General features: G+C 40.5%; 1 protein-coding gene across 5 annotated transcripts in view; it reads left to right on the top strand.

Annotated features, from left to right (window-relative positions):
• ubr4 (ubiquitin protein ligase E3 component n-recognin 4) overlaps positions 1-23,613 on the top strand; it is a 143,035-nt gene that overhangs the window by 33,210 nt on the left and 86,212 nt on the right. For 3 of the 5 annotated variants that reach the window (XM_055659223.1, XM_055659222.1, XM_055659226.1), the window contains exons 25-44: positions 720-949; positions 1,120-1,241; positions 2,017-2,114; positions 3,789-3,946; positions 5,121-5,333; positions 7,952-8,053; positions 8,872-8,972; positions 10,419-10,617; positions 11,294-11,482; positions 11,719-11,782; positions 12,018-12,209; positions 12,321-12,391; positions 13,018-13,165; positions 15,363-15,596; positions 17,518-17,721; positions 18,399-18,581; positions 19,630-19,788; positions 20,289-20,441; positions 21,788-22,015; positions 22,527-22,684. In XM_055659223.1, the coding sequence (XP_055515198.1) occupies positions 720-949; positions 1,120-1,241; positions 2,017-2,114; positions 3,789-3,946; positions 5,121-5,333; positions 7,952-8,053; positions 8,872-8,972; positions 10,419-10,617; positions 11,294-11,482; positions 11,719-11,782; positions 12,018-12,209; positions 12,321-12,391; positions 13,018-13,165; positions 15,363-15,596; positions 17,518-17,721; positions 18,399-18,581; positions 19,630-19,788; positions 20,289-20,441; positions 21,788-22,015; positions 22,527-22,684 (3,206 nt within the window). The remainder of the gene's footprint in view (positions 1-719; positions 950-1,119; positions 1,242-2,016; positions 2,115-3,788; positions 3,947-5,120; positions 5,334-7,951; positions 8,054-8,871; positions 8,973-10,418; positions 10,618-11,293; positions 11,483-11,718; positions 11,783-12,017; positions 12,210-12,320; positions 12,392-13,017; positions 13,166-15,362; positions 15,597-17,517; positions 17,722-18,398; positions 18,582-19,629; positions 19,789-20,288; positions 20,442-21,787; positions 22,016-22,526; positions 22,685-23,613) is intronic. The other 2 variants (XM_055659227.1, XM_055659225.1) reach the window with 1 other exon arrangement.

Below are 23,613 nucleotides of genomic sequence, written 5' to 3'. Positions count from 1 at the left end.
GCCTATTTGAAGTCCTGTGAGCTGAATATCTTGTTTCGCTGCTGTGTAAACTTTGCCCAGATTTACTGAAAGAAACTGGGGGTGGGTGAGGCTGTGGGGAAGACCACAGAGATAATTAGAACCACAGCCACCATATTATTGCTTCCATTCTCTCGCAAGTTTTTCTTTACCGTAGTCCCTGACAGAATTACCACACGGAGCGGTTGAGGCAGATTGGTTTGATTACCTTAAAAGGATGTGAGTAGACGAGAGGGGAACAGTAAGGAAGGATTTATTATTATTCATTCACTTATTTGTAGAATGCTATAGTCTGCATAGTCAAAGGGCTCCCATGGTGTTAGACAGGAATTAATGTAGTAATGATATATATTTTTAATGTGGATGATATGTTATCTCAAAATGGTGGTCTCTGATCAGCAAGGCGATAAGGGTGTTGGGAATAGAAGTTGCTGTTGGGAACTCCTGGCAGGTTGCTGTCTTCTTTAAAAATGATTGAGACAACAGATTTTCTAAAACTTTTGTCTTTGTACACGTATGTGTGTGAATTGCATGTTTTAATCGGAAATCCTAATGTGCCTTTATGTAATAGTTTTATTTGTTCTTGTTCGTGATCCAGTTGCAGAAAGTATTTCATTATCATTTAGCGTATATACAATGATATTTGACAATGATGCTACTATCCATTCAAGAGCTTGAAGTGAGTTCTCCTACAAATTTAGGTCTCCTCCTGTAGTGGAATTGATGCAACCGCTATCCTCCCACTCAACCGGCTCCCCAACATGCAGACCATCTATACGCTTGATGCAGTTATATCAAAGATCCAGGTTTCTTTGGATGAGTACTTTTCCAAGGTGGCTGCAGAAACTGATACCCACAAGACATCTGAGATCACAAAGAATTTGCTTCCTGCAACTCTTCAGCTGATTAGCATCTATGCTACTTTTACCAGGTACAAAACTGAATGCTCAGGCATTTCTTTTACATTAAAATTGCCAATTGAAATGTTGGGAAAATGCAAATGTTAGTGATTGGGCTGCTGGTGTTTTAAGTCTTGATTATGATTTTTTTTTTAACCAATTTGTGTATAATGTTTGGTGTTTGTTTGGTGTTTGATGTTAGGTCATACCTGTTGAGGAGCCTGTGTGAAGAGGGCTCGGCTGACTGCCCAACTGAGGAGAAGCTGCAAGGCTACGCGGCAGCACTGGCGATTGGATCTGCCCGTTGCAAGACCAACACTGTTGGTAAGGGCAGAAACTCTTCTGTAACTGTTTAATCATTGGCACTGTAAAGAAGGTGGAATAAATTGCAGGAGTTGGTCTTATCTTTGAAAAATACATTTTTCCTTTTTTCCAAAAAATTAATTCCTTCTGATCCTTTCCTTTTTGGCCAAGGCTACTGCCATCTTGCTCAGGTCCCCAGTAGACGCCCATCTTTTCAGCCACATGACATTCAGTCTATGAACCTGGGTATGGGCGTTAGCAGGCTGATTTAATCAAATCTCAGACTTGTTCTACCATAATGTGTGCACACACTGTTCATCCACAAAGGCTACAGAAATTGGTCACATGCCATCATCCTGGTTTTTAATTTCCTTTCTCTTATCCCAATTGGAAATTTTGATCCTAATTGCAGTATGACATTGGGACCTCTATTGTGTGACATTACCATACCGATAAATTAATTGAAATTATTCCTGATTACATTGGTTCGTGTAAGGAAAAGTTTGTGTAAGTACTGTAAAGTTTATTTTAATTGGTAATTTTTTACTTGGGATTAAAAAAAATGCATTAAAACGGCAAGTCAATGAGGGAAATGGCTTTGATTAAAGCTTATTATGGATACTGAAGGAATGTCCATTTGTTGTGATGCTTCGGTTATACTTTAGTCGTGCAGAGCTAGAAATTCTGTCTGCCTAAGGTTGATGTTGTATCCGTGACAAGTATTCTGTTCTGCATGATATACAAGACTGAACTGCCTGCTTGAAATAATTCCAATTGATTGTGATTCTGTTTACAGCTCAGTTGGTGGTTCAGAACCTTCCATCAGCTGTTCAGACACTGTGTGAAACGTGGAGCAACATCCACACCAATGAATTTCCCAACATCGGATCATGGGTAGGTGAAAAGTTGTTCACATTTAACAGAGTACAAGATTGTAAAATGGAGCAGGATGAGGTCTAATGGCCTCTCCAGCCTGTTCTGCTATTCAATAAGGATCAAGACTCTACCAATCTTTGGCCTTAGCTATATTTTTGTGCCTCATCCCCAAGATCATAATTCCCTTGCCGTCCAAGAGACTACGTCATCCTTATTTATTCTTGAACATACATTAGATATTAAATGGTTTTGTAATAATGATTAGATGGAACATGACTATCCATTGAATGGGTCATTAATGATCCCATGGTATTATGTAGAAAGATATGAAGTGTCTTAATGAAGGGTCCTGCCCAAAATTGCCTATCCACGTTCTCCTGAGATGCTGCCTGACCCGTTGAGCTACTCTAGCACTCTGTGACTTCCCACGGTATTATCTCTGAACCACAATTAATTTAATAAAATAGTGATTAATTGTTTCTAGAATATTATGCTGAATGGCTTTTAGATTTTGTTAAATAAGTTATGAGGAATTGTCGTATTTAAAATCCTTTGACATTTTCCTGGATAGTGTGATAAGGTACTATATAAATGTATGCTATGGGTCATCTTCTCCTTCTGTTACATTGAAGCAGATCTTTTGTCAACCCATGTTAGTGTCTTAGCTTTCGAGGTTTAATAAGTTGCATGCACATGAAGCTCAATTCACAATAATGTATTCCTTCTCTCCAGAGATGCTGCCTGTCCCGCTGAATTACTCCAACTTTTTGTGTCTTTTTTCACAATAATGTACAGATATTTATAGCCAGAGAGTTTAAGAAATAGAGAAAATAAAAATGGAACTTAGACGGAAATGTATATCCGCCAATTCAAAGGCTGGGTCATATGTGCTGTGATAGAGGAAGGTTTGAGTGTTTGTGCACATGGCGCATGGTACCTTACTTCAGAGAAATCTTATGAGGTGATCCTGTCGTGCTGTATGATATTTTACACTAATACAGTAATTGAAATATTGAGAACATATGTGGTCATGTGAATTACTCTGGGCTTAGATGAGTAAAGCTTAATCAATAGGGATTAACAAATACAAAGAATTGTAAAATTGAAGGTAGACAAAAATGCTGGAGAAACTCAGCGGGTGCAGCAGCATCTATGGAGCGAAGGAAATAGGCAACGTTTCGGGCCAAAACCCTTCTTCAGATTTTAATTTGTAAAATTGAACCTTTTTCATAGGAATATAGGATATTATGAGGTGAATCAGTGTTTAAAAGTATGAATGGATACGACAAAAATATTTTGCATCTAGTCTAAGGAAGGTTTAGACACCATATTGAATAGATTCAGGAGAAATGTTTTTCCAGGGAGCCTTGGCTTATATGACCATGAGCCACTAATTGAAGGGTCAACTATGACAACATTGAGTAAAGCAATGTAGGTAAATGAAATGTTAAAAGATTTGGATTTCTGCTTCTTTGGCCCGATGGAGCTAAATGTTATGTTTTGATGTAGGCCCATTGATTTCTTCATTGTCTATCCTTAGTGCTAATGTTATCAGCGTATTAGACTACATTGGCAGATAAACCCCTTCCAATGTTTGGTACTAGCTGTTATTATCCATAGGTTATGAATAATTTGAATGTAATTCAGGGGTTTAAATGAGACTTCATTTTTATCTTTTTGTTTTCTTCACAGCGAAATGCATTTGCAAATGACATCATTCCAGCAGAGAGCTACATTAGTGCAATCCAGGCTGCACACCTTGGCACGTTGTCCAATCAGAGTCTGCCATTGGCTGCATGCCTGAAGCACATTCTGCTTTCGTTGGTCAGGCTTACCGGTGACCTCATAGTGTACGTTGAATAGTGGATTTTCAATCTTCACTCTGTTAGATGTGACGTTGCCCTGCAGCATGCATCAAAGACTCCAGCGTTACTAATCACTCCTATATCTAATGTCCCCTCTACAATCTGGAAGGATATCATCCGGCCCATTGTGCCAATGAGAGGTCTCGAGCCTTTCCACTGAGAACTCCAAAGTTAGATATAGCTCTTGGGGTTAATGGAATCCAGCATATGGGGAGAAAGCAGGAACGGGGGTACTGATTTAGGATGATCAGCCATGATCATATTGAATGGCGGTGCCGGCTCGAAGGGCCGAATGACCTACTCGTGTACCTAATTTCCATATTCCATTCCCCAAATCTTTTCCTTTAACTTGTCCTCTCACATGCCTTCAACTCCTGATTTTCCTGTCACAATTTACACAAGGGTTAATTTACATCAAGCACCATGTCTTTGGAATGTGGGAGAAACTCGAGAGGTCACAGTGAAAACCATGTAGTCACAAGGAGACATATAATCTCCACACAGCACCTGAGATAGGATCACATTTGTGTTGCTGAAGCTGCACATCAACAGCATGAGGCCCTGCATCACTTTGTCCCCTCTGTTGTAGGGGACAAATCGCTTTACGACTGGTGAGTTGACCAGTTTATCTGTCCTCCGCCTGTAGATCTAATACATGCATCCTGAATTCTCCAAAAAAAGACAACAAAATTCTACTAGGCCACAAACCTTTGTGGCTGAGAGAGCCTCAACCATTCTGCTATCCCAGGTGCTTGATGCTGTTGTTCATTTACTCGGTATATCCAGTAGGATTGTGATCAGGAATTTCTTAGGATGGAGTATTAATTTTCTAGCACCTGCTCTTGGTCAACTGCCCTGATGTCTCTGTCTGGCTCCGTGTCAATTTCAGTTTGAAAATACCCCTGGGATATACTTGATGATAATTTGCCACTTTAAGACTTTATATAAATGGAACTTTTTGTTGGAATGTCTGTGTAATTGTTTTCTTCCCACAAACTAAATATTCGGATTTGAATTTGACGTCTTCCATTTCTCATGCTGCTAAATTGAATTTTGTTGTCCATTTATTTGACCTCCTTGCACTGCTTCCATTTTCAGGCAATTGAACTCACCGTTAAGTATGTTTATCACAAATCTTCTGTCCTAATTATTTTTCCAGGTGGTGTCCCGATGAACTAAACCCACCACAAGTTATTCACACTTTGCTGCCATTGCTCTTGGAGACCAGCACAGAAAGTGTGTCTGAAATCTGTTCCACTTCACTGGAACGTATCCTGGGACCAGCGGAATCCGATGAGTTTCTTGCACGGGTCTACGAGCGGCTCATCACCAGCTGCTACAACATAATCGCCCACCACTCTGACCCCAACAGGTAGCGAAAAGGTTAAAATTAGTAAATGACTTTGGATTTTGTAAAATATGAAATCATCAGAATCTATAGTACTAAGGGGTGGCACAGCGGTAGAGCTGCTCCCTCACAGCGTCCGGGACCAGGATTCGATCCGGATCACGGGTGCAGTCGGTACGGAGTTTGTATGTTTTCCCTGGGACTGTGGGGGTTTTCTCCGGGTACTCCGGTCTCCTCCCACACGCCAAGGTTGTCGGTTAATTGGCTACTATAAAATTATACAATTGTCCCTAGAGAGTAGGATAGTGTAAGTGTACGGGGTAATCGCTGGTCGCCATGGGCTCAGTGGGCCGAAGGGCCTGTCTCCGTGCTGTATCTCTAAAGTCTACAGCACAATTTGACTATAACCAACGTAGCTTGTAACCCAGGACTAACACAGGTGTTTAGTCATTACAGCTGATTTATCGTCTACAATGCACCCATATTTTTGAAAGTATAGAAAGATTATTAAAACTCAAATTTGTTGAATAATTAGAATGCATTTTAGAAACATAGAAACATAGAAATTAGGTGCAGGAGTAGGCCATTCGGCCCTTCGAGCCTGCACCGCCATTCAATATGATCATGGCTGATCATCCAACTCAATATCCCGTACCTGCCTTCTCTCCATACCCTCTGATCCCCTTAGCCACAAGGGCCCCTTCTAACTCCCTCTTAAATATAGCCAATGAACTGGCCTCAACTACCCTCTGCAGCAGAGAGTTCCAGAGATTCACCACTCTCTGTGTGAAAAAAGTTTTTCTCATCTCGGTTTTAAAGGATTTCCCCTTTATCCTTAAGCTGTGACCCCTTGTCCTGGACTTCCCCAACATCGGGAACAATCTTCCTGCATCTAGCCTGTCCAACCCCTTAAGAATTTTGTAAGTTTCTATAAGATCACCCCCTCAATCTTCTAAATTCTAGAGAGTATAAACCAAGTCTATCCAGTCTTTCTTCATAAGACAGTCCTGACATCCCAGGAATCAGTCTGGTGAACCTTCTCTGCATTCCCTCTATGGCAATAATGTCCTTCCTCAGATTTGGAGACCAAAACTGTACGCAATACTCCAGGTGTGGTCTCACCAAGACCTTGTACAACTGCAGTAAAACCTCCCTGCTCCTATACTCAAATCCTTTTGCTATGAAAGCTAACATACCATTCACTTTCTTCACTGCCTGCTGCACCTGCATGCCTACTTTCAATGACTGGTTTCAATTTTCTTCACTGTTAATCAGCAATTTAAATATTAAAATGGTTCATTTGGAATGGCAGATTGGCTCAAGTGGCATTTTTTGAGTCAAAAGATTATGGATGTTACTGGCTGTAGGATTAAATACATAATCCGGTATTGTATCTAATTGCCATTCTGAGAGCCTGTTATTTTTCAGATAATATGTTAAAAGAAAGCCGCAAATGCTCATTTATACTATCATATTAATTATAGCGAAACAAGAAGTTTTCGTGATGCGCTAACCAACATTCATCCCACTCAGTTAATCACTATCACTAAAAGAATTGACTGGCAATCCATTATCTTATTTGTTTTCGTTGGACTAAGTAAACCAAATTGTGCAAGTTTATCTAGGCACTTCAAAAGGAAGAAATTGCCAGTCAAGCTAAGTCGTACTGTGGGCATGAAAGATAAGTTCTTTGTTCTTTGCTTTGTTTTATGTTTCAAATTGGGGAAATCCTATTAAGTACTTGATAACTGCTTTAGCATAATGGAAGTGATGACTCAAGGTTTTACAAATTGCTTGGGATTGTATACCTCAAAACAACATCACATCAATCCAGCAGAAGTGACTGTTCTGTTTCTTCTTGATCCCAGTCCTAATTATTATAAATATTTTAAACCAGGCACTGAATCTACAGAACTACAATAAATGATTGGTGAAAATGTGCTGTCTGGTTCACAGTTCAGTTGCAGTGTACAGATCAGGTTCTAAATAGTACATTGTATCAGGAACTCTGATCCCATTCAATCTGGTGCTCACGAGTATTGCTTGCAATTTTTCTCTGGTGATGTCCAAGGTTTCATATTTTGAGTGCATGCGAAAGGGGACATGCTGCATGGAGTGTAACTTATTTCCAGTCCCCCCCCCCCACTCCAGTCAGTTTGAAGAAGGATCCTGACCAAAAGTGTCACCTATCCAAATCCACCACAGTTGCTGCCTGACCCGCTGAGTGACTCTGGCACTTTGTGTTGTGGTTTGTAAACCAGCATCTGCAGTTCCTTGTTGCTCCAACGTATCCATTGCTTGGATATGCACAGAAAATTATTCAATCATTCTCATATTTTAAGATTTACTGCTTTTAGTTGAGAGTATTCATCATTTATGAGTATAAATGTGAAAGTTACATTTTCCCATTTGGGCAACAATTTAATAACGTGTTTGAACTAGAAAGAATTTAGAACTTTTGCCAGAATGGAGGGTTATGGTCTGAGCGCAGGTATATGGGACTAGGGGAGATTATGTGTTCGGCACGGACTAGAAGGGTCGAGATGGCCTGTTTCCGTGCTGTAATTGTTATATGGTTATAATACTGAACTTAATGGAGCACAAGCATCTTCATTAATGCACCACTCTTTCCATCTCCACAGTGGTCTAGATGAAACTATCTTAGAGGAGTGCTTGCAATACCTGGAGAAGCAGCTGGAGAGCAGTCAGGCACGTAATGCCATGGAGGAGTTCTTCTCTGAACGGTAAGAGGAGGATCCTGTGAACTGCAAATTAAATATAAACTATACAAATTGGGAATGAGAAAAGTGTTGGATTTAGCATAAGTTCTGCGTTAAGTAATTGTTTTGAAGTCTCTTTTAGTGGACCATTCCTGTCTCCGCGATTTACTCGATTTGCCCCACCTTCCTTGGATTGGCTGGGTCAGGGTTTATCTCTACTGCACTGTGCCTACAAATGTCAAGTTTTAAGTCTTTCACGCTAAAGAACCGTTTATTGATCCCAGTAAACATAAAACTGTAACAGCAAGCTGTAACTGCTTTTCTCATTGTTTTTGTTACTTAATGAATATTTGGCAGAACAGAAAAGGACAATCAGATTTTTTTTTAAATGATGTTCTAAAGCAATGAATCCCATGAACATGTTTTCATGATGAGTGTTGCCTCTGCCTACCTCCTCCATTAGTTTTATTCATTATTTTAAACAACATTAGGATTGGATAGACGGCTTATCCATGTTCTCCAGAAATTCAGCCTGACCCGCTGAGTTACTCCAGCACTTTGTCTTTTTTTGTAAACCAGCATCTGCATTCCATGTTTCAACATTAGGCATGTTCATTGACCCATAGAAATATGGCGCCACCTTAGGATCCTTTTTTATTTTAATAAAAAGTGTTTATTGGGTTTTGATACTCAAGACTTTGAAGAAGGTTTAGAAATACAAAATGATCAGGTGGAATTTTTGTCCTAAGTAACAGCATGTTTTTTTTCTATCTTTGACAAAGTCAGTTACTCACTTTGACTCGGTTTATCAGCATTAGTGCCTGTCTTCTTATTTCTTGCAGTGGGGAGTTGGTACAGATCATGATGGCAACAGCTAATGAGAACCTTTCGGCAAAATTCTGTAACAGAGTGCTGAAGTTTTTCACAAAGCTCTTCCAGCTTGGTAAGTAGTAACACGCAGTGGTGAGAGCTAATGCATATTTCCAGTGCTTCCTTTGTAGATGACCAGATGCCGGTACGCGTATTGTTTCTTTGTGTTGGTGTCTATGGCAGATCGCTTTCCTATAAGCTGCTGAAGCTCTTTAAGGGCCTGACTGCCCAAATTTAAATAATACATTTTCTTTTTTAAACTTCAGTAATCTTTCTGTGATATAAAAAATTCGAAATCTTTGAAAACTGCGTACTGTCACCAAAAAAAGGCACTGCATATTTATTTCTAATCTGATAATAATGTTGTAAGAACATCTGGGCACACTTAACTTCTTTGAACCCTTGGTTTTTATCTGATTAATAGTTGGATTCGGATCTAAGGGGGTTGAGAAGCAGCTCAGTTTAGAAATGTGCTGATAAACCAAGACCGTAAAGGACTGAATATTTTGTCTTTATACCAATTCAACCATTTATCAGTCATGGTTAAAATGTGGAATGGTGGTTTCTGTGATGCCATTTGATTTTTATTTGGCAGGGAATTGTACACTGCCATTTGAGGTGGAATTGTGTTCTTTCTAAGCAAAGCAATGCATACTTTACAAAATAATCAGCCTCTGTTTTACGTCTATTAAAATGTTCAAACTTAAATATTGGTAACTTTTGAATTTGAACTGAGTAGTTAGATTTCAAGTGGGCTTTTTGAGATTTGGGATTGGTGGCACTCATCAAGATTCCCAGCCCTGCTGTACAACGTCCCGTTATTCTTCTCACGGCTGCTTTTCCATCCTTTGCTGTTGGCAATTTAAGGATTTGTAAGGTTGTTCTATTTTTTCTGTGTCATTAACATTGCGGCAATGGGAATAGAATTGATCATTGCCTTCAGCATCGAATTAGACCTATTGGCCTAACTCATCCATGCCAACCAAGTTGCCTAACTGAACTATTCTCACTTAACTGTGGCTGGCCCATATCCCTCCAAACCTTTCCTACCCAAGTACCTGTCTACTGTCTACGTGTCTTTAAACATCATTATTGTATTTAATTGCACTCTCCCACAGCTCATAGCTGGTTCCATATACATACCATTGTCTGTGTAAATGATTGCCTCTCGAGTCCCTTTTTAAATCTTTCCTCTCTCACTGTAAATCTATGCCTTCTTGTTTTAGACTCCCCTATCTCTATTCTCCAGAGATGCTGCCTGACTTGCTGAGTTACTGCAGCACTTTGTGTCTGGCATTATGCTTGCCCTGCTTTAGCAAGGAAGATATAATAAATTGGTATTTTGTTCCCGATTATTCTCGTGAAGTTATTTGTAAACGGTTTTCTTCCATCTACTTTCAAGAATGTTCAATTAGAGTATTTAGTTAGCTTTACACGTGGTCAAAATAATATTGATAAATGTGGAGCACATCTCAGAACATTTGGAAGAGGATGCATTGACTTGCTTTTCCTGTTTCAGCGGAGAAGAGCCCAAACCCAAGTCTCCTATCTTTGTGCGGCTCATTTGCACAGCTGGCTTGCGTTGAACACAGCCGCTTACAAGCCTGGCTGACAAGAATGACCCAAGCACCCCCAAAAGACTCTGACCAACTCGAGGTGGTGCAAGAAAACAGACAACTTTTGCAGCTTCTGACTGCGTGCATCGTTCGAGAAAACAGGTACTTTGTAGCAGAGCCCTAGGGAATGATTCAACAGTAAAGGTTGTGCTAAAGTTACTTCTCATTATGCAGAAAAGGTGTAATAAGAAAATGGCTGAAAACAATGAGTGCAGACACTCACTGAAAATGTGACTGATGATCTAGTTACAGTAAATGAGAAGGATTCATGTTGCAGCAATCAAACCGATATCATGAGAATCAATGGAAGAAGGGGTCATGCATTACTTCTCTCCAGAGATGCTGCCTGTCCCACTGAGTTACTCCAGCATTTTGTGTCCACCTTCATTGGAATCTAACATTTGTTAAGAATGCAGTGGCTGGTTTGCTGCAGGTGGTCACGTAAGAAATTTACTTTGGAAATTGACAAGGCATATCTCATATTGGCACGTAAAATATTCTGCTAAACAGTGTAACATCCATTGACACTTTCAGGTAATTGAAAATAGCCAATAGATGTGGGATAACCTGATTCTGTACCACACAGGAAGACAATCAATAAATGTTCATGTTAATTGACCCTCATTGACATTGTTCATTTCGGACGTGTAATAATCGATTTACAGTTATTTCTTAGAAACGGAAACCCTTGCAAAAGCTCAAGATTGTCTGTTGTGATATGCTTGAGGTATTATCAGGTGGTTAACTTGATGCTAATTTGTTGCCATCCACTCTTCAGCCAGGTTGGAGAAGGTGTTTGCACGGTGTTACTCAACACACTTATTCCCATGGCGACAGAGATGTTGTCCAACGGCGATGGAACGGGATTCCCAGAACTGATGGTTGTTATGGCAACACTGGCCAGCGCTGGGCAAGGAGGAGGACACTTGCAGCTTCACCGTGCAGCGGTGGACTGGTTAGGGAAGTGGTGAGTACCACCGGATCATTCAATGGGTTATTGCAGTTAATGAGTCAGCAAAAGGAGATTAGGGTTCAATGACAAGTCCACACGAAAGGATGTTGGCTCGAACTTTAATTAAAGAATTTGGAAAGAATGCTGGATAGTTAACAATTGGGGTAACATCTAGAAGTAATTGGACAATATTTATAGTACAGTTTGTCACATTCCATTTCTCTCATAAAATGGCATTCTTTCTTTTTCAGTAAGAAATATCTCTCCCAAAAGAATGTTCTCGAGAAAGTGGGAGCAAACGTAACACAGGGGAAGGTAAGGTTGCTTGTGGGAATAAGTGTGGAGAAGTTTGTGTATTTAAAATAATCCCAATATTTGCAGAGATTTTGTTTTGAAATCCTGTCTCTTCTTCTGAAATTTCCCCTGAGTAATGATACGTGGGGTGGAGCATATATTAAGATGCAGATGGGGCTCCCGTGTTGTAGTGTTTGCTTGTACTCGGATGGTTTGACAATTCCTTTTGATGCTGGGTTTAACCTTTGCCGTGCAGCATGTCGGCATGCTTGACTGTGCCTGCCATATCATGACTTACCTCGCTGATGTCATGAATGCCATGAGACAGGGCAGTGGGCAGGGATCAACACACGTACTGGTGGACGGTGAAGAAAGGGCGATTGAGGTTGATTCTGATTGGGTTGAAGACCTGGCTGTGGAAGAAGAGGACTCACAAGCAGAGGACTCGGTGAGTAGTTTGGCTAACTTGCTGGTGAATTGTAAAGTATGAAATAATAATGTCATGTCAACTGACAATGTTTTATCACAAAAGCAATCACTGGAATATTCTTTGTTCAAGGATGAAGATTCCTTGTGTAACAAGCTGTGCACATTCACAATAACCCAGAAGGAATTCATGAACCAGCATTGGTGAGTACATTGGCCTTGTATTATCTTAGATCTTCTTCTTATCGAGTCCACACACAAGATTAGAAGTTGTTCAGCCAGAATTGAACACGCTTCTCGGCATCTGCATACAATGGTTCTTGCGCTTCTTGTGCGTGGTGGTGGAAAGATTGGGGAAAACAGGGACGCGACGTGAACGCTTTTCCTTGACCCCATTATCTTAGATGATTGTTGCATTGTATTTTAGTGTACAGAATATTCATAGATTAGATTCATGGCACAGCACAGAAACAGGCCCTATAGCCAAATGCATCCTAATTGACCAAGATGCCTATCAACACTAAGCCCAAGGGCTGAGATTGTCCTCTGTCCCTACCATCTATCTATGTTCCTGTCCAAAGTCTTTTCAATGTTGCAATTGTACGTACCTCTGCCATCGCTTCTGGCAGCTTGTTTAAAAGTTGATGAAAAGTTGTTTCTGTCACTGTGGTACAAGAAGTCATTCAAGTAGGAACGGAAACTAAACTTATGAACGCACAATGTACAAATTATTTAAATTGTAGACTTGCATTGAAACATTAAAACTGCTGTAAAAGTCCATCCTTGTATGAGGAAGATAAAAATAGGAACAATCTAACTTCTTGTTTCAGGTATCACTGCCACACTTGTAAAATGGTGGAAGGAGTAGGTGTTTGTACCATTTGTGCAAAGGTCTGTCACAAAGATCATGAGATTTCTTATGCCAAGTATGGATCGTTCTTCTGTGATTGTGGAGCCAAGGAAGATGGGAGTTGTCAGGTATGTGGAAAATAAAGTTTATATTGAAGGGTAGTAGGAAACTAAGTTGGTGTATTACAGATACAAGGTACTGCAAATGCTGGTTTACAATAGATAAGACCCAAAGTGCTGGAGCTAGTCAGCGGGTCAGGCAGTATCTCTGGAGAACACTGTTGGGAGACGTTTCGGGTCAGCTCTGAAGAAAGGTCCTGGCCCGAAACATTGCCTCTCTATGTTCTCCAGAGATGCTGCCTGATATGTTGAGTTACTCCAGCACTTTGTGTTTTTTTTGTATTACAGAGCTTGCTATTAGTATTTCTGGTGGATAAATGTGATAGAGAATTTAAAGAGCTTTTCCTGGGCAGTTCCTCACTAATGTCTTTAAAAATAATGTTATTTCCACAAACTGATCTGTGGGCTCAGAACCTCACTTTTGTTCGAAAGATTGAATGCCATAGGTCCTTTGAAGGTTAAGGCTCACGAATAAACTATGCACATTTATCTGACAACAACTTGAAAGGGAATTCAAGATCTATAGTTGACTCAGTCTCTGCATTGGGAAACTAACCAGGAGGCACAAAGCTGGATTATATTTGAGAACATGTGGGGAAATTGAATTTTCATGGCTACTCTCGTGTCAATTTGCGTGCTGTTAGTTGAAATGATGTTTTAGGAGAGGATGAAGTACAGAAGGATGGTGGGATCATGTTGAGGGTAGAGGACAGGAAGGTGACCACATGCCTGATTTAAGCAAGGTTCAAGAGTGCACACAGAGGCAAGGAAATCATTCAACAACCAGAGAAGATGTCGAAGAAAAGTATTGAGGAAAAAACTAACTGTGGGGGATTGAAGATAATGAAGGGGACTGGTTATCATATTACTGAGGCTTGCACCGTAAAAAGGTCGCTCACAGTTGAGGGGTTGTTTGTTAATATTCCCCAGTCACCGTCCTTATTGATTCTTCCTCAACCGATTTTAATTTAAATTGGGTTCTTCGAGACATTTCTCAATACCATTTGCAACTTGCTTTCACATCATGTCATCGTTTCTGAATCTGGGGAATTATACGTAGGGTTCTGTTGAAGTGAAGGAGCTTTATCAGTCATGTCATCGTTCTGCCATAAGGTGGTGGCCTGTCTAAATACTCTTCAGACTGACTGATACGATCTAGTTGTTAAAGAAGGAACTGCAGATGCTGGAAAATCGAAGGTACACAAAAATGCTGGAGAAACTCAGCGGGTGCAGCAGCATCTATGGAGCGAAGGAGATCTCCTTTGCTCCATAGATGCTGCTGCACCCGCTGAGTTTCTCCAGCATTTTTGTGTATGGTACGATCTAGTTCTCTGGTGAATTACTTCTGAGAATACAATTAATTTTCTCCAGGAATGTCTCCAGTCTTTCTTCCAGGGGACTGGTTATCATATTACTGAGGATTGCACCAGAAAAAGGTCGCTCACAGTTGAGGGGTTGTTTGTTAAAATTCCCAAAGAGCATAATTGGACACTTTTACATTGTTTTCAATACACTTGGGGTGCAGTGAGCTTTTGGGCTAAATACAACTTTAAAACGCCTTGCATCTTGAATACCTGTGATATTTATATAGCACAACTCGCAACTAATCAATATACAAAGTTCTGGAGTAGCTCAGCGGGTTAGGAGAATCTCTGGAGGAAATGGAGAGGTGACGTTTCGGGTCAGTACCCTTCTTCAGTTAGATAGGTGACATTTCAGGCTGGGACCCTTCTTCAGACTGAATTGTAGAAAGCTGGAAAAGAGGTGTTGGCAGGACAAGGTTTGGCAAGGGGTGAGGAGGATTTAATTGGTGGATGGGTGGAGTAAGTAACAAAGGGCAGAGATGGAAAGGAGACAAAAGGGTTTCAGGCAAGGAGAGAATAAATACCAATATAGATTGGTAACAAGTTATGCAAGTTCTGTCTGAAAAGGGGCCCTGCCCAGAAATATCGCCTATCCATGTCCTGCAAAAATGCTGTCTGACCCGCTGAATTACTCCAGCACTTTGTTTTTTTTTGTGCGCCAACCAACATCTGCAGTTCCTTGTGTTTACAAGAACACAAATAAGATTGAATAGTGAGAGCCACTTGTTGGTTGGGGGGGGGGAGGGGGGGGGGGGGGGGGGGGTGTTAGGCAGGCAATTTGAAGATAACATTTAAATTATTTTTGTGGGTCTAAGGGCAGATGTTTAATATAATTTCCACAGGCTTTGGTAAAGCGGAGTCCAAGCAGTGGAATCAGCTCCTCCATGAAGGAATCATCTGCCTTCCAGAACGAACCACGTGTCCCAGAGAGTGCCCTGCGACATCAGAGCTCGTCTCCAGCAGATAAATGCAAGATGATGAGTGCAGATGGCAAGACCTGCGAGGATGACAAGCCAAAGAAGAGCACCTTGTGCAAACAGATCCAGGGCTGCAGGGAGGAGCTGCAGACCCAGGTGGTGAGTACTGATGAGTGAACTCAAAATGTTCAAATCTCATTCATGCAGCATAATTTATTGGTCAAGCGGTGGCAATTGATGGTGGCCGTCTGGCTTTTACAGGCCATTCTTGGAGTTATAGAGTCATCCAGCACGAAAACATGCCCTTTGGCCCAACTCATCTATGCCGACCAAAATGCCCCATCTAACCTAGTCCTGTTTACTTGTGTTTAGTCCATATCCCTCTAAACGTTTCCTATCCACATATGTATCCAAATGGCCGTTGAAAGTTGTGATTGTACTTGCTTCTCCTACTTCCTCTGGCTGTTTGTTCCAAACATCCACAACCCTCTGTCCGTATTCTTGTTCTATGCTTAGTGCAATTCTGAGGAATTTCAAAAATAAGGGTAAAAGTTTCAGAAGAACTCAGGGGCTTACATAATAAAGGTAAAAACCTGAATGTCTTGCTCATCTGTGCTGTGGAGGAGTGGGTGGGAGGAGTGGTGGCTGTTGAATGGGGGTAGTTCTATGATCAGCGCAGTTTCCTTTTCAGTGCTTACAAATGAAAACTCTTGGAAACTGCATGTCATCACGAAGCTTGGAAGGATCAGGGCCACTTGTTAAATAGTTCCATAGTATTTCAGCTTACAAAACGAAAGCCCGTTTATATTGAAAGATGCCTGCTGGCCAAGAAGTTTGTTTGACGTGGAGAAAAGAGAGAGATGATTGAGTTCATCTCCTTTGCTTTCTCCACGGTCTTAATGACTTTTCAACTACCTTTGGAATGTTTCTAATAAATCCACTTCCACCATCATAGAAGTGATTTACTGTAATCAAACCCTTCATGATTTTGAACACATCTTTTAATTCACCTTTCTTCAACAAATTCATCTTCTCTACTTTTGCCAAAAGTCAGTTGAAATCACATACTTTTCTGGACATCCCATCAATCTATCCAGTGTGTTGCATTTTTCTAAAGTGTTTCAACAATTGCTCACATTATTGCAGCTGAGGACTAGCCTTTGCTTTCCAAAGTTTAGGATTTGTTTAAATAAATTTTACTTTCATAAAGCGATACAGCACAGAAACGGGCCCTTCAGCCCATCCACTCCATGCCAACCATCACTGTAGATTGGGCAGTGTAGGAAGAATTGTTTAACAGAACAAAGTTGAATGCAAAGGAGACACAACATGCTGGAATAACTCAACAGGTCAGGCAGCATCCCTTGAGAATATGGGTAGGTGATGTTTCTATCCGAATGTTTAATGCTATTAAGTTGTACTCCCAGCACATTGACATGCACAGGATGTTGCAATGCCTCACCCATCAGGCGTGATCAATTGCAGTAACAAATATGGTGTTGATAGCAACGAGGACTCACCTCAACAGGTCACGTCTACTGTTTAAATTGAAATTTGTGAATCTCTTTGTTGTTTACAAATGCTCAAATTCCCTTGGGTTTTATCAAAGATTAAATATGACATTAAAGATTAAATTATTAACACAAATTCAAAATTAACTTAAAAAAAACAACACTTAGAAACATAGAAATTAGGTGCAGGAGTAGGCCATTCGGCCCTTCGAGCCTGCACCGCCATTCAATATGATCATGGCTGATCAATATGATCATGGCTGAAACGAAATCATGTATGCTAACTTAATTTAAAATGAACACCAAGCTTTATTGGCTGCATGGAAATCTGCAGAGGGTTGTGTTGCCTGGGACTGCTGAGGTCTTGTGGCCAGTCGCATCTGAGCACATTTTTAAGGAGTTAAATTTGTTAGATATTTGATCTTCGAGATAGTGGGGAGCTTCAACCCAACAACTTAAAATTGGGCTGAAAACCAGACTGCAAATATTTTGTCACTAAGCTGTTACAGTCGCAAGCACCACATGTCATCCCAAATTACTAACCATTGTTTCCCTTTCATTTCACTTAGGCTGGCTGCTCCACTGCTGGGTTGGTCCTTGACATGCTTATCTTCCTAATGGATGCAATACAAATAAACTTTCAACAAGCCTCAGCGGTTGGCAGCAGCAGCAGGGCCCAACAGGCGTTAGATGATCTGCACACAATGGAGAAGAATATGGAAATGACTGACCAGCTGATGGTACGCCCTGGAACTGGAAATGGAGTGTTGAGGGTTAGAAAGTGTTTGGTACAGTAATTGAGTATGCTGAATAATGTAAAGCTGTGCGTTATGTAAGCTGTGTTGTCCCTCTGTAACCTGCAGTGAAATATACCCTTGTATCATCCAAATTCAAGCCACATGACGCAGTGCCACAATGCTCATCTTGAACCATTTAGTTTTCATAGCAGGTCCTTATATGTCACCATGCACACAATAAAGTGAAATACATGAGGATGATATTTTTATAATAGAACCAGCAGAAAATAATATAGTGCAAAATACTGATTCATGAAGTAAATGTCTTGTGAAATTGAAGCACGAACCATACTTTGCATCATAGATACACCACTCAGTTCCTGTCACCATATTTGTTTGTGCCTCTTATCTCCAAAAATAACAAAACACTGACTATTGAAGGAATAACTTGTATGGATGTCCAAGTACATATGAAATATTGCAAAGCAGGATGTGGTGAAGTAATTGCTTCTGTCATTCAGAATTTTTGCAATGTTTATTTTTTAATCAACTGGGGTGGGATAATTTTTTGAATTTTGTTAATTTTGTGTCTTAAGCTATATTTGCTTCAGTAAGTTGCCGCTTTTTCTTTTTTATTTTGCTGTTTTTTACTGGAATTATTCATTTTGGGTCTTGGGTGTTTTGATGTTCCTGACAATATTCTGGTCTTACAGGTTCCAACACTGGGCTCTCAGGAAGGGGCCTTTGAGAACGTACGGATGAACTACAGTGGCGATCAGGGACAAACGATCCGTCAGCTGATCAGTGCGCACGTGCTGCGCCGTGTTGCTATGTGCGTCCTTTCCTCTCCCCATGGACGCCGACAGCACCTCGCAGTCAGCCATGAGAAAGGAAAGGTACGTTTCATTGTCATCTTCAGTATTAATGCCATTTGGAACAGAGTTTATAATAATTTATTTAACGTCAGCAAAGACTCTTGGTGCACACCACTGTCTACCATCTTTTAGTCCAGAAAAATTGGATTTTTTGGCAGCAGAATCTTTTTAGAAAAAAAACAGATACAATATAATCAAGTATTCCAGCCATCCCTGTGTCTATACATCGGTTATTTTTTTGTTCTCTAGTTGACCACTCTTCTCTTTTTGTTTGTAAATTGCATGTCAGTGTTGCACCTTCTCATAGCCTCTCCTTTATTTCACTTGAACTTATTTATTTTCGATCTGGTTTACGCTGAGACCAATGAGATAAACACCTTACTATTATTTCTGTGTAACTTTTCGTCTTTTGTAAGCTTCACATGAAATGTACTATCTTGCACTGAGTACCAGACAAAGGTTCCAAGCTTAAAGCTAGCAAAACCAGTATGCATACTGGAGACATAAAGTGACACCATCGAATTCCACACTTGTCAAGTTCCCAATCTTTGTCATTCATTGAAGCTGCATTCTGATATCTTACTGATACAACATTGTTGCCAGTTGATTGGACACAGTTCGTTTAGGTTTATTATTATCGAGGCATAGTGACTTTTTTTTTGCATGCAATCCATTCAAATCAGGTAATATTACACATAAATACAATCGAGCCAAACTCAAGTGTAATAGGTGGAACAAATGGGAAGATACAGTGTGTAGAATGTAGTTCTCGGCATTGTAGCACAACAGTTCCAGAGGCAAAGTGCAATGCCTGCAATGGTGTAGAGGAGGTTTGGCCAGTACCTTAGCTTATGGAAGAACCATCCAGAAGCCTGAAAGCAGAGGGGAAGAAGCTATTCCTGAGTTTGATGGTGAGTATGGTTGCTGGGGAATAGATTAGAATTACCCAAAACTGTAAGTCAAGCTCACTTTAGAAGAATTCTGATTTTTCATAGTGGTGTCAAAAATGTATTTGCAAAATAGAACTTCAGATGAAACTTGGCCACACATGCCTTTCCTCCTGTTGCAGATCACGGTGCTCCAGCTATCAGCTTTACTCAAGCAGGCTGACTCAAGTAAACGGAAACTGACACTAACTCGACTTGCTTCAGCTCCAGTTCCTTTCACTGTTCTGAGCCTGACTGGAAACCCATGTAATGAAGATTATCTCGCAGTGTGTGGACTGAAGGTAAGTGATACCTGGAACTTTTGGTAAAACCACGTTACTTAATAAATATGTTTAGAAAACATAGTGTCCTTTATCTGATTTTGGCTAAAAAATTGTGTGAAATCATTGGTTTCATAAAAAGAGGCATAAAAATACAAAAGCAAGAAAGTCCTATTAAATCTTTATAAACTCCGTATTAGACTTCAGCTGGAATATCAGGAGGCATTCAGAATTATCATAGCATGATATTATTTAGAGCACTCGGCTGTTGCCACTGACTGAAAAGTAGAAGTTTCTCAGTAGTGACGTCCAGAGGGAAAAGGGTGAAAACTTGTCAAGGAGAAGGTTGCATTGATGGGAATGAATGAGTGTGTGACTAATTGGGTAACCCTGTGAGTAAGCAACGCCTTCTCTGCTGCGTGATATTGTATCATTTTTATTTTAATGCAGATCCGAATGTTAGTCTTAATCTACGTTAATCATGGAGCAATAAATCAACCTTTATCTGTTTTGCTCTTCAGGATTGTCATGTTCTCACATTCAGCAGTTCAGGATCAGTCTCTGATCACCTTGTTCTACATCCGCAACTCGCCACCGGCAACTTCATCATTAAAGCTGTCTGGTTGCCAGGGTCACAAACAGAACTTGCGATTATAACAGCAGATTTTGTCAAGGTAAGAATAGAATAGCAAGTCATGTTGTTTAGTTGCTCTACGTTGCTCTTCCACTGCCACAAAATGGGGATATGTCTTTGGTTGCCAAAGTTTATTTATCCCAATCAGATAGACATTGCTCTGTTAATAGCTGGAAAATAAAAATGATTTTGTGCTACCCATTGTGATTCAGGCAGCTGTGGGTCAGCTATATCAAGGAGTACATTCAAGGTGCTCCACATGTTTGCATCTCAAAGAAAATCCTATAATAAAAATATATTATGCCCTACAACAGCCAACCTTGTAAGGAATTAATGCAATATTAATTTATACGTTGTAACAGTACTTGTTAGTGCATTTGAATATTGGTCCTGATTTGAAAATAACTCAATGCTGTGTCCTTTAATATACAAGAGAAAGATTTATATTTGTTAACCATAATTATTTGCCAGCTTTGTACCCACTGGCCTCCCTCTATTGAGGTAGTACATAGAACAGTACAGCACAAGAACAAGACTTTCCCCCCGCAATGTCTGTGCCGATCATGATGACAAGACCATCTCTTATCTGCCTACACATAATCCATGTGCCTCCATACCATGCTTATCCATATGCCTATCAAAAAATATCTTAAATGCCACTATCGTATCTCCCTTAAACACCAGCCCAGGCAGAGTGTTCAAGGCATTTACCACCCTCTGTGTAAAAAAAAAAACTTGCCCTGCACATCTTCTTTAAACTTTGCCCCTCACCTTAAAGCTATGTCCTCCAGTATTTGACTTTTCCATCCTGGGAAAATGGTTCTGACTATCCACCCTATCTACTCCTCTCATAATTGTATTTATTTCTGTCAAGTCTCCCTGCAGCTTCTAACGTTGCAGCGAAAACAATTCAAGTCTGTCTAACCTGTCCCTGTTGCTAATACTTCTAATCCACGCATAATTCTGGTAAATCTCCTCTGCACCCTTTGCAAAACTTCCCCATCCGACAAGAACAGTGCGCAATACTCCAAATGTGGTCTTATAAGTGAGTAACCATGATCAGTAAGTTAAGAATATCTGGTAGATTCACTTAGGATGTCTGTTCAAATAGAGCCAAAGTGGGATATCATGTGAAAACAGGCCCTTCAGCCCATTGTCCAAGCTGACCATAAAACACCCATTTACAATAATCCCACGTGAATATTCTTGTGTTTCTCCTGAAAATGCATGCAGAAACCAACTTTTTAAAATTTCATTTCAAAGTTGCCTTAAATTAAACCAGATGATTTTTTGAAGCTCTCGCAGCACAAGTAGTTCCTATAGAATATTATTAATGATGCACAGTGAAGTTCTTTACCAACTGTGTTCTAAATTTCCTGTTCACAGGTTTATGATTTATCCACTGATGCCTTGAGTCCAATGTACTACTTTCTTTTGCCAAGCTCAAAGATTCGTGACACAACATTTCTGTTCAATGAGGAAGGGAATAGTATTATTGTCGTCATGTCTTCGGCGGGTTATATGTACACACAAGTGATGGAGGAAGCCAGCAGTGCTCAGCATGGACCATTCTATGTCACTAACGTGTTTGAAATCCTGCATGAGGATCTGAAGGTTTGTACACAAATCATACTCTGTTATAATAAATTTTGCTTCCAATATTTTGATATTCTCAAATGGTCAAGGTTGGATTTAACCGCACATTTTAAAATTCGATCTGGTTATATAAACATCAGTCAAAGCACAAAGTGCTGCAGTAACTCAGCGGGTCAGGCAGCACCTGTGGATGAAATGGACAGGAGGGTGGGGACACTTCTCCTAGGCTTTAGTCTAAAGCAGATTCTAACCTCGAAAGTGGAGTCGACTCGAAACGTCGCCGTTCCATTCCCTCCACAGATGTTGTCTGACCTGCTGAGTTATTCTAGCATTTTGTGTTTTGATCAGGATTCCACATTTGCAGTTTCTTTAGACTTTATATAATCACTGAACTTCTACAATAATTTTATGGAAGTGCTAAATGCACCCTGGTTGCGAATGTTCATGATACTTAATATTTCAACTCGATGATTATATTGATGTGTCAATGTACACACCCAAACATGATCCTTTCTCGTTTCCTTTCTAGGATAGTAATGGGCAGTTTGCAGGCGGTGGTGTCTCAGTCTTCTACTCCCATGTCCTCCAGATGCTGTTTTTCAGTTACAGTCAGGGCAAATCCTTTGCAGCCATGTTAAGTCGCACAACCCTGGAAGTGCAGCGTCTGTTCCCAATCAACCTGAAGAGGTGAGTGACAAGCAAGGACTATCACACACAGAGGCTCGTGACACGTGGGGACTGTCACACAGAGGCTCGTGACACGTGGGGACTGTCACACAGAGGCGTGGCACCTGCGCACTGTTACAAAGGAGATGGTGATCGAACATCTCTCTCAACAGCTTCTCAGATATCAGCTTTTATACTATATATTTCATCTAACAATACAGTGAACTAACAGAGACGTCTACAAAATAGTAATAAAAATCAAAATTCTATAAATACTGGAAACCCTAAGCAGGATAGATGGCATGTGGAGAAAATGCAGGGAGGTTAAATACTCTGTTATAGCATCTTGATCTGAAGAGCTTAAAGTCGAAGATAAATGTAGCATATGATGAAAGAATGGCTCGACTGGGATTATATTCACTTGAATTTAGAAGGATGAGTGGGGATCTTATAGAAACATGTACAATTCTTAAGGCCTAGATGCAGGAACAAAATTCCCGATGTTGGGAGCATCCAGAACCAGGGGTCACAGTTTAAGAATAAGGGTTAGGCCATTTAGGACTAAGATGAGGAAAAGCTTTTTCACCCAGAGAGTTGTGAATCTGGAATTATCTGCGACAGAAGGCAGTAGAGGCCAACTCAGTGGATGTTTTCAAGAGAGAGTTAGATATAGCTCTTAGGGCTAACGGAATCAAGGGGATATGGGGACAAAACAGGAATGGGGTACTGATTTTGGATGATCAACCATGATCATATTGAATGGCGGTGCTGTCTCAAGGGGCCGATTGGCCTACTCCTGCACCTATTTTCTATGTTTCTATAAATGGGCTCCTCTGCTAGCAGAAACTGTGCCAGTCATCATGCCCCTATTTACACTTGTCCTACCCTAAGCTGTTTATTCCTCTTCACATTTCCATCAAATGCTCCCAGATTCTGCCACTCACTTGCAC

Source organism: Leucoraja erinacea, chromosome 30 (assembly GCF_028641065.1).
Source record: "Leucoraja erinacea ecotype New England chromosome 30, Leri_hhj_1, whole genome shotgun sequence".
NCBI classification, from domain to species: Eukaryota; Metazoa; Chordata; class Chondrichthyes; order Rajiformes; family Rajidae; genus Leucoraja; species Leucoraja erinaceus.
Note: the sequence above shows the minus strand (reverse complement) of the source record. Positions and strands in the feature narration are given on the sequence as shown.